The sequence below is a fragment of the Oncorhynchus masou genome, chromosome 18, assembly GCF_036934945.1.
Source record: "Oncorhynchus masou masou isolate Uvic2021 chromosome 18, UVic_Omas_1.1, whole genome shotgun sequence".
NCBI lineage: Eukaryota > Metazoa > Chordata > Actinopteri > Salmoniformes > Salmonidae > Oncorhynchus > Oncorhynchus masou.
The window spans coordinates 63,353,805-63,370,594 of NC_088229.1; the positions used below are offsets into that span (position 1 = coordinate 63,353,805).

At 43.6% G+C, this 16,790-nt stretch overlaps 1 protein-coding gene across 2 annotated transcripts; it reads right to left on the bottom strand.

Annotated features, from left to right (window-relative positions):
• Positions 1–4,888: 4,888 nt before the first annotated feature.
• Positions 4,889–16,731, bottom strand: LOC135505092 (ubiquitin domain-containing protein 1-like). Of its 2 annotated transcripts, XM_064924171.1 has the most exons (4): positions 15,961–16,731; positions 15,648–15,718; positions 8,349–8,576; positions 4,889–8,084 (listed from the first exon to the last, which is right to left on the bottom strand). In XM_064924171.1, the coding sequence occupies exons 2-4, from the start codon at positions 15,709–15,711 to the stop codon at positions 7,702–7,704; spliced, it is 675 nt and encodes a 224-aa protein (XP_064780243.1). In that variant the 5' UTR covers positions 15,712–15,718; positions 15,961–16,731; the 3' UTR covers positions 4,889–7,701. The 2 variants fall into 2 exon arrangements, with proteins under 2 accessions (XP_064780243.1, XP_064780241.1); XM_064924169.1 differs by lacking the exon at positions 15,648–15,718 and having other exon boundaries at positions 15,961–16,727.
• Between the last annotated feature and the right edge of the window lie 59 nt (positions 16,732–16,790).

The following is a 16,790-nucleotide window of genomic DNA, read 5'->3' on the forward strand; positions in this document are numbered from 1 at the left end:
TTCTCCTTTGCCAAGATAATCCATCCACTTGACAGGTGTGACATATGAAGAAGCTGATTAAACAGTATGATCATTACACAGGTGAACCTTGTGCTGGGGACAATAAAAGGCCACTCTAAAATGTGCAGTTTTGTCACACAACACAATGTCACAGTTTTGAGGAAGCGTGCAATTGGCATGCTGACTGCAGGAATGTCCACCAGAGCTGTTGCAGCCTCCAACGTCGTTTTAGAGAATTTGGCAGTACGTCCAACAGGCCTCACAAATGCAGACGACGTGTAACCACGCCAGCCCAGGACCTGGTGAGCACATGTGGCTTCTTCACCTGGGGGAGTGTCTTAGGCCAGCCACCCGAACATTTGATTAAACTGTGAGTCTACACAACCGAAGAATTTCTGCACAAACTGTCAGAAACCGTCTCAGGGAAGCTCATCTGCATGCTCGTCGTCCTCACCAGCGTCTTGACCTGACTGTAGTTTGGCGTTGTAACTGACTTCAGTGGGGAAATGGTTGATCGTGTATGTGATGTAAACAGAGAGGTCTACTTTCTTGGGGACATGTATATTGACTGGTTTTCATCAAGCTTTCCGCTCAAGAGGAAGCTTCTCACTGTAACCAATGCCTGTAAACACTAGAGGAACAATATCACCCACCTGTATTGATCACATTTTTACTAATACTGTAGAACTCGGTTCTAATGTGGTTTCCGTAACCATTGGATGCAGTAATTGGATGCTATATCTAGGAGAACCAAGGATTCAAAAGCTGGGCCTAAAATAGAATCATACAAAAAGTTTTTGCTGTGACTCTTGTGGCTGATGTTGGTCTGATGCGATTAATAAGGAGCATCCAGACGCTGCACTTGATGAATTTATGACATAGCTTCTTCCAATGTTTTAACATACACGCCACCTGTTAAGAAATTTACTGTTCGAACTGTTAAGGTTCCATGGATCGATGAGGAATTGAAAAACTGTATGGTTGAAAGAGATGGGGCAGAAGGAGTGGCTAACAAGTCTGGCTGTACATCTGACTGGCTGACTTACTGCAAATTGAGAAATTAAGAGCAAGAAACTGTATTATGAAGCCAAGATCAATGATATAAAGACTTCTGTAGAAAGAAAAACTTGTACTTCACATGAAATTATGGGCAGAAAGACCAATTCAACTACATATTTCATCGATGGCTTACTCATCACAAAACCTTTTGATGTTGCCAATTATTTGTATTATTACTTCATTGGCAAAGTGGGCAAACTTAAGCAGGAATACTAACAGCGAATAGTGAGCCATCATATTCATGCATAAAAGAAACAAATGAAAGAAAAGCATTGTGAGTTTGAACTTTGTAAAGTTATTTTGGGACAGGTGTAAAAAGTATTGTTTTTGATCAATAACAAATCCTCCTGGCATTGACAACTGAAACAGAAGGCTACTGAGGATGGTAGCTGACTATGGCCACTCCGGTCTTTCATCTGAGTCTAGAGGAAGGTATTGGTCCTCAGGCCTGGACAGAAGCTAAAGTCATTCCGATAACTAAGAGTGGTAAAACGGTCTTTACTTGTTCTAACAGCAGACCAATCAGCTTGCTGCCAGTTCTTAGCAAACTTCTGGGGGAAAAAATGGTGTTAGACCAAAGGCTCAGCATGCTTATAGAGAGGGGCACTCAACATGTACTACATTGACACAAATGACTGATGATTGGGTGAAAGAAATGGATAAGAAGATTGTGGGAGCTAAACTGTTAGATTTCACTGCAGTCTGACATTGACCATAACCTGTTGTTGAGAGAACACACACTACCGTTCAAAGTTTGAGGTCACTTAGAAATGTCCTTGTTTTTGAAAGAAAAGCAACTTTTTTGTCCATTAAAATAACAAATTGATCAGAAATACAATGTAGACATTGTTAATGACCATTGTAGCTAGAAACGGCTGATTTTTTTAATGGAATATCTACATAGGCCCATTATCAGCAACCGTCGCTCTATCAGGTACCAAGGTAAGACCCAAGTGCAGACTGTGTGAAGTAACAATGTTTATTGTAACAGGGGCAGGCAAATGACAGGTCAAGACAGGCAGGGGTCGATAATGCAGAATAGAGGCCAATGTACAGGATGGTAGGCAGGTTCAGGTCACGCGGAGGTCGGAAATCCAAAGATGGAACAAAGGACGGCAGGCAGGCTCAGGCAGAGTGGTCAGGCGGGCAGGTACAGGGTCAGGACAGGGAAGGGTCAAAAACCAAGAGGATGAGGAAGAGAAAACGGCAGGAGCTGGTAGGCTGGTAGGTTTGAACAAACAAGAACTGGCAACAGACAGAAAATACACAGGGGATAATGGGGAGGGGGGGCGACACCTGGGGGGGGGGGGGGGGCAATCATAAAGATAAGTGAAACAGATCAGGGCGAGACAGTACCTCCCCCCTCTAGGGACGCCACCTGGAGTTCCACCTGGCAGATATCTGGTTGACTGGGGTGCTGGGGGTGAAATTCGGCGATGAGGGCCGGGTCCAGGATGTCTTTAGCAGGAACCAGCACCTCTCCTCCGGGCCATAACCCTCCCAGTCAACCAGGTACTGGAAACCCCTGCCCCGTGGTCGAACCCTCAGGAGGCGTCTCACCGTGTACGCTGGCCGGACATCGATGACACAGGGGTTTTGAGACTGCACTTGAAGAAACTCGACATTTTCCGTATTGACTGACCTTCATGTCTTCAAATAATGATGGACTGTAATTTCTCCTTGCTTATTTGAGCTGTTCTTGCCATAATATGGACTTGGTCTTTTAACAAATAGGGCTATCTTCTGTATACCTCCCTGCCTTGTTACAACACAGCTGGTTGGCTCAAACGCATTAAGAAGGAAAGAATTTCCACAAATTAACTTTTAACATGGTACACCTGTTAATTGAAATGCATTCCAGGTGACTACCTCATGAAGCTGGTTGAGAGACTGCAAAGTGTGCAAAGCTGTCAACAAGGCAAAGGGTGGCTATTTGAAGAATCTCAAAATTAAAATATATTTTTATTTGTTTAACACTTTGTTTACTACATGATTCCATATATGTTATTTCATAGTTTTGATGTCTTCACTATGGTCCCTGAAGGGTTTTATGAACATGAAAACGATCTAAACCGTATGCCATGGCCATCTTAGTCACCAGGTCTAAACCCAATTTAAACCATTATGGGAGCTTCTGGTGAGGAGCCGAAGAGAGGTTCCCACCATCAATAAAACACCAAATTATGGAATTTCTCAAGGAAGAATGGTTTCGAATCCCTCTAATAGAGTTCCAGCCACTTAGAATTTATGCCAAGGCTCATTGAAGCTGTTCTGGCAGCTCGTGGTGGCCCAACACTTAATGTTTACCACAACAACTACAAATACCTAGGTGTCTGGTTAGACTGTAAACTCTCCTTCCAGACTCACATTAAGCATCTCCAATCCAAAATTAAATCTAGAATCAGCTTCCTATTTCGCAACAAAGCATCCTTCAGTCATGCTGTCAAAACCCTCGTAAAACTGACTATCCTACCGATTCTGGACTTCGGCGATGTCATTTACAAAGCAGCTTGCTGTCCTCTGGCTACACCATGGTGCTACCCTACAGAGTGCTTCTGAGGCTACTGTACACCAGTGTGTTTTAATCAATTATTTGGTGACATGAATATATTTAGTATAGCTTTATCTAAAAATAATAACTTTAATGTTTCACAATTATTATTAAATTAACCGAGGATGGTCGACTGAATGCTGCATATCCTGTAACTCAGCACAACCTAATCTGGGCGTAGTGGAGGATCGAGGAAGAGGTCAACTAACGTGGGTGGTATTTCCTTCTGGATCAGACAAGCCCAGCCAAACACACAAGACCAGACCAGAGCCTGCTCAGCAGTCATACCTTCTCACTGGGCGAGGCTCACTGGACTCATCAGGGACTCCAAACATACCTTGTTAGAGCCAGAAAGCCCAGTAACCCACCAACATCATTGTGTCCCATCAAAGTTCAATTTGTTGAAGATATGATCACAATTAAGTGTTCCGGTTCTAGAAAAGAAAATGACTGACAAGTAAATTACATAATGTTAGAGAATAGTATATTCAAGTAAGTCAGAGATAATGCAGGGGTTTGTGAACTCTTCAACACAGAGGTCAGGGAAATCAGAGCCTTATATGGCTTTCAGCAAAAACATACCCATGGTCTTTAGGGTAACAGCATGGTCTGTCATTCATGTTAAAGACAGGGAGTACAGCTGAATGATGGGGATCTGAGCAATAAGACTGGAAATACTTGAATTAGTGGGAGTAGAATAGATTGCTTAGTCGCCCCATGAGGAGCGTATGCCATCATCAACGACTCTACCGAGTACTCAACTTCATACTCTCCGGTCTTCTGCATTTATAGTCCAGGAGTAGCCAATCTTTCTGCTTCGTGTCACGTCTCCAAGTGCTTTTCGCTCACCCTCTCTTCCTTTATCTTATTTCTATAGAAGAAATGAAGTGCTCATGTTTCTTTAGTGCGCCACAAGAGAATTTCAGTCTATAATCAATACACAAAATTATACTGTATATCCACAAGATGGCAGTATGACCTAAATCAATTACCTGATCTTGCACTGTGTGGGGAGAGTCCAGGAAAGTTCATTCAATAAGTATTGAACTTTAAAAATGGATCACCAAAGGAACAAGAGAACACAAACATTTAAACTAATAAAAATGTACTTTGGTTGTTATTCAGAGGTTAGTTAGGATATTCTGGTCCAAGGCCACATACAGATTTGGCTACAGGATAAAATGAAGAGAGATTTCCTTTAACAATATTGTAATTATGTTACAGCTAAAAACAAGGTTGAAAATCAGCTTATAAATGTACACGTCACTTGTAAACAAGTTGTTGTAAGCATTTTTAATTATCAGAAATCTCATATAATAATTACTTATATTTTTCCAAATGACTAAATATACATATCTTTATACATCCTTGTGGACATCAACAAAAACACAATTTGCATGTTTCTGCTTTGAGCAAGGCCTCTTGATCCACCCTGGTGAAAATGCTTGATTAAAATGCAATGGCTTATTGGTATCTGAGGTCCGAGAGGAACATAAAGCAGTGTACATGGTGTCCTAAAGTAACCCACAAAATAACTCAAATAAATATTCATGGCCATATTACCAGCTTTAGTCTACTGCATGACTGAGTCCACCTGTGTACCACGACTAATATATGACTTTACAGAAACATACAAATGAAACTCCTGATCTGACCCCCATATGATCAAACATGTATCATGCATACAAAACATACCTGTACATTCTTACTAAAACAGAAAGCATGTCCGATTAATTGCCTGCATAAGGGATCTTTCCTAGACTTGAAATCTCTCCCAACGACTGTGATGGGAGGTTCACAGGCCTCAGAAAACTGAAGGAAGAGCAGAGAAGTCGCTCTCTCCTGCTCCCCTGGCCTGGATCGAACCACGGCCCTTGTGTGATGTCATTTCTCGGTGGTATCAGATTTGTCCTTACTGGCAACATCGTGCAGCTCCCTCACATAGATTACATTGAGGTTTCTATTTGTGTGCTGTCCGATGTAGGGACTGTACATTGATGTTAGACCGACGTATCTCGTTACCTCTCATAGCACTAAATGAACCTAGATGAAGCAAACATTTGAGCCACATTCTGCAAGGACGGATTGAGACAAGATGAAGCAACACAGCTAACAGAACATGGGTCTCTGCTGTTTTACACAGAAGAGGTGGGAGACTTTTTTTTTTTTTTTTACAAAGGCCCTATTGCAAAGTTAGGTATTTTTCAGAGCACAAATGGATGTGCTAACCTTCACACAAGGTGTGTGTGGGGGGGGGGGACAGGGCCAAGCCAATTCACGCAAGGTACATGATTGTTATAGTGAGGACATCCCCATTAAAAGAAGTGGCCATTTGAACACTTTTATAGATGGGACAACATTTCAAAACAGAGGTGAAGGCAATATGAAACCCTGAACAAGATCAAAGGTTGATTGTACAACAACAAAACAATCTGAACATAGCAGGCTCCTATGTTGTGTTTCTGAGAACGTTTACATAGTCATAGCTAATGCTACTGTATATATTAAATAAGGGGAGAATCAAAAAGGTACGAGGTCTATCTTGCATTGCACATACATTGTAAGTTGAGAGAAATACTCAAGTTTGCATAAAGATTAACAAATATATTCCCAGCACAGTCATTGATCAACTGTTTGATCTAAAAGTTGGATAAAGTTCAAATGCCAATACAGACAAACCTAAAATCCTTAAAGGGCATAGCATGCTAGCAGATACCCATAGACTTCCAGTCAGAGCGCTAACACTAGTTAGCATTGGCTTGTGAAACTACCTTTAACTTTCTTCATACTAAACACAAAGGCATAAAAATAGTATCCGCAAGTTCATCCGACACTGGGGAAGTAGATAAATTGCCTCATTGCCAAAATATCCCTTTAAATGATAGCATAACCATGATGACAATAACCTGGTAACAAGTCTTCCCACCTCCAGCTTAACTATCCACCACTGGGGTATCTTGTTTATGTTATTTTGATGAGGCCATACAAGAAAGAGGCACAAGTGCTTAGAGAGAGATGGAAAAGCAAACGACTGATGTGAAGGGTAAAGGAGCACCTCATGTGCAGCGAGGTGCCACCCGAGACAGCCAGAAAAGCACTGTTCCTCTTCCATGACTATATACTAAAACAGAGAGACGTTCTCCTATCATCTTCACTGTAGCTCGAGCTTCCTATTTCACCTCAGGATTGTAATGTGGCACAGCATACAAGGGCTAGGCTCTCTAATCAGTCACTTTACAGTACATTGACAAATGGGAGCGTGGGGGGGGCGCATGCAACCATTAGGGACAACATGGGGCTAACATCCATGGAAACACCAGTTGTACATTTGAAATGCAATAACTGATAGAGAGACAGCTGATCGAATAACGCAGCAGTATATTTAGCATTTGTATAGATCTATGAAACGATTATTCCTGAATCTAGAGACAGAAGGCTTTAGCAGTAAAAATAGCATTTCCCCCCCTAAGGATTCTGTTTTGTTTTCTTCCTTGAAGGCACACAAACTACCACGCAAGTACAAATAAACTGTGCAAAAAAGCTTTGTTTTGAGATTAACTCAAAAAAAGAAAGAAATCAATGAGAGAAAAAGTTTTGTATATCACTTAAGGGAGGATGATGGGAAGTATCCATTACAGGGTAGCAGAAAAGAGAGCAGGGACAGAAAAACATGTGCTTTACAAACTATGTAAAAGATTCTGCGATTTCAATTGGCACTTGGTTAGTGCAGACGCAGACCCCTTGCACATGCCGTGCGGTGCACACCTGCAGTGTCTCACATCTGGAGGGCAATTCTGCTATGATTTACTTTAAAGTTAGTGTGGTGAGTGACAGTGAACACCCCTTAGGGTGAGTGGTCTGGTCTGAAACGTCTGGATTGATCAACCAACCGTCCTATAGAGAAGTGAACACACTGAAAAGAACCACACTCTTTAATGGTAAACAATGAAACATTGAAAAGCAGCACTTCAGTCTCTCCCTTCTGTTGTTCATCTCTTAATTGTAATGCCCCAAATCACCTCTCTGTTTTACAGATCAGCGGTAAAACCATTATCCAGGGCTCCTCTGTCGATCCTCCTTTCATCTGGGACCTAGTTAATGGGGGCCTGCGGGTTAACGATGACCTGGATAACAAAGTCCTTCTGGATCTTAGTGTCCTGCAAGCGGGTCTTGTCCGTGAGCAGCTTGCCTGAGAAGAACCAGCGCTGGTGGGCCGTGTCAATGTCCTCCTGGGCCTGAAGCTGCTTCTTCAGCTGCCCGATGGAGTCGGCCATGCTGGCGCTGAGGCGCAGGTCCTTGCCCGTGGAGAGGCGCACCTTGAGCTGGAACTCCTTCTTGGGGGCGGCTGTGGGCTCGGGGCTGTCGCTGGGGTCCTCGTCGCTGCGCTCGGAGATCAGATTGACCGGCGGGGCCAGGCAGTAGACGGGTAGCTGGTAGCGGCTACCCAGCTCATCATAACACTCTGTCAGGGAGCCTGGAACACAGACAGAGGAAAAAAACATGTTCCGTTGCTAAATGTGTGTTACTTCACAACTGCTCAGGAAGTGGTCTTGACTCAGGCATGAATCAGAGAAACATGAATCAGATTTCATAATCAGGTCAAGAGTTGTGCAAAAACATCATGGTGTAATATTACCATTGTTCCAAATGTACTGACAGTTCAAGTCTATTCAGATTTCAAATGTGCCCCCAGGTTATCATAGCTTGCCCATATCTTGCGTGTGTGTGTGTGCTTCACCGTGAGGCAGTGTGATGCTGGCTCCGTCCACTATGGCCTGAGCCAGCTCGTGGTCGTTGCACTCCAAGGCGACGGTGGCTGCCTTCAGAGCATCCCAGATCTCCTTTCGGCCCTCGAAGGCCGGGGCTGTGTCCCAGAACTCATCCCTCTTACTGCGGAGCTGGCCGTCCGTCATGGGATAGTCACTCTTCCACTTGGGCTTGTCCTTCTTCAGGGGCTCATTGCGACCTGCAGGGAGGGACACAACAAAAAGTCACATTGTTAGAAGGCTTTTCTAATATCAACCTACAGACTACGTACCAGAATATCGCTACACATCACTGTTTAGTGCATTGAAACGGGTACAGTTTTAGTCACATGCTCAGTAATATATACTGGGTTACATCTCTCTAAAACCCTATATGGTTACATCAAGGGCTAATGTCAAAGTGCCAGATACCCATTCTAGCCTATTTGTTACAAAATATAGTTAAGCTAAACACTTCCCAAAGTTAGATCGTAGGCATGTCCAAGGCAAGGGCATCCACATGGTAAACGTGTTAACTCTAGGTTCTTATCTGGGCATGGGGATTATCTGGGTATTTACAATCTAGCATATGATAGGGAATGTCTGCTGCATATATCTGGCCTTTTGACGGTTTTCGGAAGACATGATAGGGCAATGGGAGTACCTCCCACATCATCACTTCTGTCAAGGCTGCAATCCAGGTTCTTTGCCTTCCTCCAATTAACTGTTGGCCACTAAGCCATTTCTATTCCAAGTCACTGGGCTCTGTCATATCCTCACATGATCTCTCCTATTATTGCTATGCGGATGAAACTCAACTACTCTTCTTCCTTCCATTCTGACACCCAGGTGGCGTCTCTGCGTGCCTGGCAGGTATCTCAGCTTGGATGTCGGCCCACTACCTCAAGCTCAACAAAACGGAGTTGCTCTTCCTCCTGGGGAAGGCCTGCCCAATCCAAGACCTCTCCATTGTGGTTGACAACTCCACGGTGCTCCCCCTCCCAGAGTGGAAAGAACTATGGCCTGACCCTGGATAACATGCTGTCGTTCTCTGCAAACATCAAAGCAGTGACTTGTGCCTGCAGGTTCATACTCTACGACATCCATAGAGTATGACTTTTCCTCACACCGGAAGCGGCGCAGGTCCTAATCCAGGCACTTGTCCTCTCCCATCTGTAGTCTCGACTACTGCAACTCTGTTGGCTGGGCTACCCGCTTGTGCCATCAAACCCCTGCAACTTACCCAGAACGCAGCAGCCCGTCTACTGTCCAACCTTCCCAAGTCCTCTCATGTCACACCGCTCCTCCGCACACTCTGGCTTCCAGTCGATGCTCGCATCAAGACTCTGGTGCCTACCCACGGAGAAGCAAGGGGAACTGCCCCTCCTTACTTTCAAGCTATGCTCAAACCCTACACCCAAACCAGAGCACTCCATTCCGCCACCTCTGGTCTCTCGCCCCTCCCATCCCTAAATGTGCTCTATACTCTATGTTGTGGTCTCACCTCGCTCTGTATGTGAGCGTCTGCTAAATTACTCAAATATTAATTTCCAAGTACAAGAGTCTAGATAGCCTATTACCTAATGAGACTTACCAGCAGCCATTGATCTCAGACGCAGAGTGAACAACACCCATTAAAGAATGTTAGTAGAGGGGGCTTAGACAATGTGGGGGGCATCATCATGACACAGTCATGACCATGGACGAAACTAGAGCAACAATGTCGTGGTGTCTGTCAATGCCTGGAATCTCATTATAATAGGATAGTCTATCACCTACGTTCAATAAGGTCATCATAATACCATATAAGCAAGTTGTACAAGACACAGAAGACTAGAGCTCTTTAAAAAAAACGGCCCTAGAAAGATACTTAATAATCTAATAGACGTTACACGTTGCTCTGGCTATGCCACAGCAGGCCTTTGCAGCATTAGATATTACATGAGGACTAGTACACCCAGCAATAATAAACCCTCTTCCACATCATCATGACCAAAGTCCACCCCTCTCTCTACCAGATTCAAGGCAGCCAGGTGAGCCACACAACATAAACAAGACCAATCTAGGCTCTGCTCGTTTGCATGACAGAGCAATGGAGGCATTCCCGAGAGCGGGGGGGTGTTTGGACAATAAAATTCCACCTCCGGCGCCATACACAGTCCGGGATAGCGTAGAGTGAGTGTGTGGCAATCTCAGTTGCACTGGGCGTTCCCATCTCCAAACGTTTCACTGGCACAGATGCAACAGTTAACAAGACATTTATGGAGCATTTGGGCCTGCCTGTCTGGAGAAGTTTTCCCTACATTGCTAGCAAAGAACCCCCCCCCCCACACACACACACACACACACACACACACACAGCTCTCTATACCCTCAATCGGGGTTTATAATTAGAATATGCAGACAGTATTACACCATGTACATCTGAAAGATAATCCATGCTTAGCGTTGGATTAGCACTGCACACCTATCGTGGAAGCCAGGAAAACACTTTTCAGAATGTGGTATGGAGAGGTAGGTCCCGGCCTCCAATGAGGACTTGGTGTCAAACTGAGCAGCTGAGTTTTATAGTTGGCACCAGAGTGTGACTTTGGCTCGGTCTGTCACATGGTACTAAACGGGCCCAGTTAGCTAACAAACGAGTGTTTGAATGGTCAAAGAGTCTGCTGAGGCGGCGATTGTTGTCCTAACATGATCAACGGTATCTCTGGTATCTCATTGACAACTAGGCTAACCAAGTGCAGCAAGGAGGGGCAACAAAGACAGTTGCCAAGTATTTAAAAAAGGGTCACCTTTCCACCAAACAAATTATTTAGAGTGCAGGTAGCTTACGAGGAGTAGACGGTAGTTCAGTGTAGGATAAACAGGGAGTAGAGTGTAATAATCTTCATACTAGCACTCAAGCAGAGTAATGGACTAGTCTATGAGTGTTGTTGGATCAGGCAGCATACAGGACAAGGACACAACTGTGTGTGCAATACTATGTGATGTCGTAAGGCAGGGTATCCCAAACTCGGTTCTGGGGCCTGTTTTGGTTTTGTCCCTAGCTGATTCAAATAATCCAAGCTTGATGATGAGTTGGTTACTTGAATCAGCTGTGTAGTCCTAGGGGCAAAAAAACAACAACTAAATGTGCACCCAGCGGAGGCCCCAGGACAGAGTTTGGGAAACTCTGCCGTAAGGGACATCATATACTGTCCGTTCAACTCAACATACATGCTGTCTTGGGAAAAAGGACTTGTAGACTTTCCAGTCATCGTATAGCCTAGACTAGGCCTCTGGGAAAAAAGTGAATAGGTCTAATGTGTTGCCTTGATTACCAGCTAACGTTTCAACATCAGATTAGCAAATAGTTTGGAAACGTGCAGGACTATTTCCAGGTATGCAGATATTGCAGCACTCGGTTTTAAGGAGCACCTCCACCCATCATGAATCCATGTTGCCGCAGCATTAGAGAAGCATTCCAGAGACATGACGCAATAGCAGGGTGTGCTCCTCATGTGGGGCTTGTTGAGGTTACGAAGGGGCAGATAATGCCACACTGGGGTGTTGGTAATATGCATTTTACAGACAGGACTGCATTGCAGATCACGTTATGTATTGTTTCAGGACACGAAGATACACTTGTGATGTAGCGGTGGGCTGTATGTGGCTGTTAAAAAGTATAATCTTGGGACTTGGGTTCAAAATAATAGATTACAATCTTACATCATAGCACCTCACTCCCCCGATAACACTAAATATAGGGCGGATCTGTTCCTAGAGGCCTACGGCCTGCTTTCACCCCTACAATGTCAATGTTGAAGTAGGCCAATTTCAGCCCTGAACCAACATTGCAAGTTAAAAGCATATCCGCAAGACTAGGGAGTACCCATTTCACAGACAGTACAGAACAGCCATGTAGGAATGAATTCTATGAAAGTCAAAACGAGGCCTGGGCCAAGCACAAATTCACTGTGAACACGTATAGTCACCCCTGTAATTGACAATCTTGTCGCCTTTTACAAAACACAGTCCTCCTCGACATTCTGCGGCTAAAGATAAAACTTGGCCTCGCCTGCCAAACCTCCACGGAACATCCAAAAAGCTATTAGAAAACTGCTATCAACTAGGCTTAGCCCCAGTTGCTAGACAACTTTGATGTGGATATACAGCTCCACAGTGGAGGTGTCATAATACCCATTAAAACCTAGCAGTCAAACAGGGAAATGGTTCCAATCATTTTCCCACCATTCATATTTCCTATGGGGAATATTAGAAACACTTAAAATAAGGGCTTTGTTTCGTGTAGGCTTACCCTGGCATGAGGGATAAGGGGACTTGTATCAATTTATATTTTTATATCACCATAACCATGTAAATCTCTCTTGGACAAGGTGATGTATCAATATAGATAGAGAGAGATATATAAGTCCCCTTAACCCTCATGCCAGGGTAAGCCTACACGAAACACAGCCCTTATTTTAAGTGTTTCTAATATTCCCCATGGGAAATATGAATGGTGGGAAAATGATTAAAACCATTTCCTTGTTTGACCGCTAGTTTTTATGGGTATTATGACTCATACTTCGGTACTCTATTGAAAGCAGGTGCTTCCACACAGGTGTGGATCCTAAGCTAATTAAGCAATTAACATTCCATTATGCGTAGGGTCATGTATAAAAATTCCCAGTTGGGCATTATTTTGGCTACCATGGTGATAAGAGATCTAAGTAACTTTGGAAGAGGGGTCTTAAATGAGCATAGGGCCGTTTAAAGGGTGTGTGTGTCATCAGATCTCAACCCAATTGAACACTTCTGGGAGATTCTGGATCGGTGCCTGAGACGGTGTTTTCCACCATCAACAAAACACCAAATAATGGAATTTATTGTGGAAGAATATACAAGTTGAATAAAGTACGTATTAATAATTATTTTCATAAGAAAAGTGCTGCATCACTCAATATAGGTTCAGGACACGCAGAATCTATGCCAAGGCACATTGAAGCTGTTTTGGCAGCTCAACGCCCTATTCAGACACTATGTTGGTGTTTCCTTTATTTTACATGTAACTACAACATGACTTGGCCAAGGTTATAATTAAACAAATGCTTACACCCAAATTAAGTTCTACACCAAAGAATAAAACAATACTTCCACCCACATCTCACTGATCATCCCTAAAGCAAATACCTCATTTGGCTGCCTTTCCTTCCAGTTCTCTGCTACCAGTGATTGGAATGAATTGCAAAAATCGCTGAAGTTGGAGAATTATTTCTATCACCAACTTTAAACATCAGCTAACCGATTGCTGTACATCTGTAAATAGCCCACCCAATCTACATACCTCATCCCCATACTGTTTTATTTACTTTTCTGCTCTTTTGCACACCAGTATCTCTACTTGCACATCATCATCTGCTCATTTATCACTCCAGTGTTAATCTGCTAAATTGTAATTATTCGCTCCTATGGTCTACTTATTGCCTACCTCATGCCTTTTGCAAACACTGTATAGACTTTTTTTTCCTACTGTGTCATTGACTTGTTTATTGTTGGCTTGTTTATTCCATGTGTAACTCTGTTTTTTGTCTGTGTAACTCTGTATTTGTCTGTGTCACACTGCTTTGCTTTATCTTGGCCAGGTCGCAGTTGTAAATGAGAACTTGTTCAACTCGCCTACCTGGTTAAATAAAGGTGGGGAAAAGAAAAAAGGCAGCAAGTCGTCCTTAACTTAGCACCCTGGTATTAATTTCTAGCCATAATGGGAGACATGGCACTGAGAAACATCGGACTTCTCCTTGCTTTCACATGGCACACTGCATGCCGGCCTGGTGCACACAGCCCCGGTGGAACAGTTGTCGTAGGGCAGTGGTTCGCAAACCTCTCCTCAGGGACCCCCAGACATTTCACAATTTTGTTGTAGGCCTGAACTCACTCAGGCCTGAACTCGCTCACTGACTCACACAGTCAAGGGCTTGATACTTAGTTGACAAGTTGAATCAGGTGTGCTAGCTCTGGAATAGATCAAATACATGGAATGGCTGGAGGTCCCCGGGGAGAGGTTTGAGAACCACTGCTGTAGGGCACATGACACGACTTGTTCTTATTACCGGCCTGGGAGTGCCTCTAGTCTACCTGCATCAAACACTCACTGCTCGTAAGGTAGCGTTTCACAAACTTGGGCTGCACATTTTGGTTTTTGCCCTAGCACTACACAGCTGATCACCATTTGAATCAGCTGTGTAGTGCGAGGGCAAAAAACAAAATGTGAACCTCTTGGTTTGGTAAACACTGTCCTGAAGCCTCTACAAATCATTGTTGGCTCTTCTGTCAACTTTATCGACGAGGTCTTCTGATATTTTTTGTTTTTATTTAACTAGGCAGAACAAATTCTTATTTACAATGACGGCCTACACCTGCCAAACCCGCACGATGCTGGGCCAATTGTGCGCTACCCTATAGGACTCCCAATAACAGCCGGTTGTGATTCAGCCTGGATTCAAACCTGGGTGTTTGTAGTGACCCCTCCAGCATTGAGATGCAGTGGCTTAGACCGCTGCGCCAACTCGGGAGCCCTGTTGTATAATACACCAAGGAAGTCTAATGGCACATTGAGACTAAAGCCCGTACAGTATGAAGAAAGACAAACTGCTTCTCCAATAGAAATCCAGATCACACTTGAAGGTGATGTTGGCTAGGAAAGCTCATGAGTAGAAATGCATCATCGGGTCTTCACTTATTGACTTCTCAAACCCTGGGATGGTCTGTTTCGCAAGCTTTCCCAGAAGTCTTGCGATGTTGCGCCTCTGGGTTTAGAAACTGTGTTATGACAGTCCCACAGTCCAGTGTAAGATTGCATTTTCTAAATTAGGCCGAGGTGTTGATAGGTCCTATGTGGCAGAGGGATCTTACTGCTTTCCGTGTCCCTTGGAAGTTTCCAATTTGTGTTTCATTAGACCTAAGCTATTTGGAGCCTGTAGCTTTAGTCTTTATGCAAAGTGCTTTAGCAGCAATCTACATTCCATCAGTCACTAAACGCCAACAAACTATAACAGGTTAAACATGGCAGTCTGCACCTATATTTCTGCAGAAAATAATCTTAGCAAGGTAATGGACTTGCACATGAAAAATCAAGATAACATTGTTGGTGAAGAGTCAGCTCAACTACTATGATGTATTATTGACAGTCAACCAATGGTGTTTTCCCTGATCAAATCAGGTTTAGCCTAGTTGTGTTGGTAGCTATTTATACAGCCATCGGTTGGTACATTTTAGTAATTTAGCAGATGCTTTTATCCAGAGCGACTTACAGTAGTGAGAGCATACATTTTTTCTGTACTGGTAGAGGGGTAACAGGAAGTAACTCGTGTCCATTTGTGTCCTGCAAGATGGGGGAAGGGAAATTACAAATGTATCCTACAGTTATTTGGGCACAGTCCAGATTGGATACCCGTGTTATTAAGAGTGAGAACCTTAAGGACGAAATCCATATTTCTCTGGGGGTTAATATGTTGTAGTAATGAAATGGGTAGACACGGTACTACATGGTAAACATTTACCACGTAATGTGTTGAACTATGTTCCTATTCGATGCACTCAGACAACAAATTTACCATTACTTACTTCCACGTTTTCGGTGTGCTCTTCCACTGCTTCTGGATGATCCGTGGTCCTGTGTGTCCTCACGTTCTCGCCCAACACATCCTCCCATGATTATTATCAGTTGGCTAACTATGTCGGGGCCCCATTATTAGCCAACCGCTACCTAGTTCCAAAACAATTAGATACAGCTAGATCCACTGTACAAAATTATCTCGCTCGGTCAAGGTGCTTTTCTTGATAGTAGAGTCCACAAATTAACGTTAGATTGAATGTGAACACTGGTCGCACAGCTAAATTGTAAGCACGGAAGAGCAGGCTAGCTACTTCTGCTTTATTATTGTTTGATGCGATCCAACATTCCAAAAGGAGTAGTCACGTGCAGACTCGCTAGCAAGCTAAACGGGATAAATGTCAACAGTAATTGATTCCATTATGCCTAGACTGCCCTCTATACATTCTACTTAGACAAGTTAGCGTGCCAACTAGCTAGCTTCGTGGACAACAATTTGCTAAGCAATTTGTTAGCAAGCTCACATTAGATCGCTGGCTTGATAACTCGCACACCACCATCCGTCGTTGCGCGAGACAGCCCTAGCTAATTTAGCTAGTTAACATTAGTAAACAACCTTTCACGTACTCACGACCAGGTAAGTATTCTAAACGGATAGCTTAGATTGTAAACCAAAATGATTGTTGATATGATTCTCCGTTTAACACCGTGGTCAATTTCAAACCTTTCTAATTTTTCTCAGGCAGGTTTTTAAATCCCCTTGTCTTCCTGGTGCGGGTAGCAACAGTAACTTTTTACGCCTGCGCGTGCTCAAGGCCAGGGGTGTCAGATTGTGGCACGT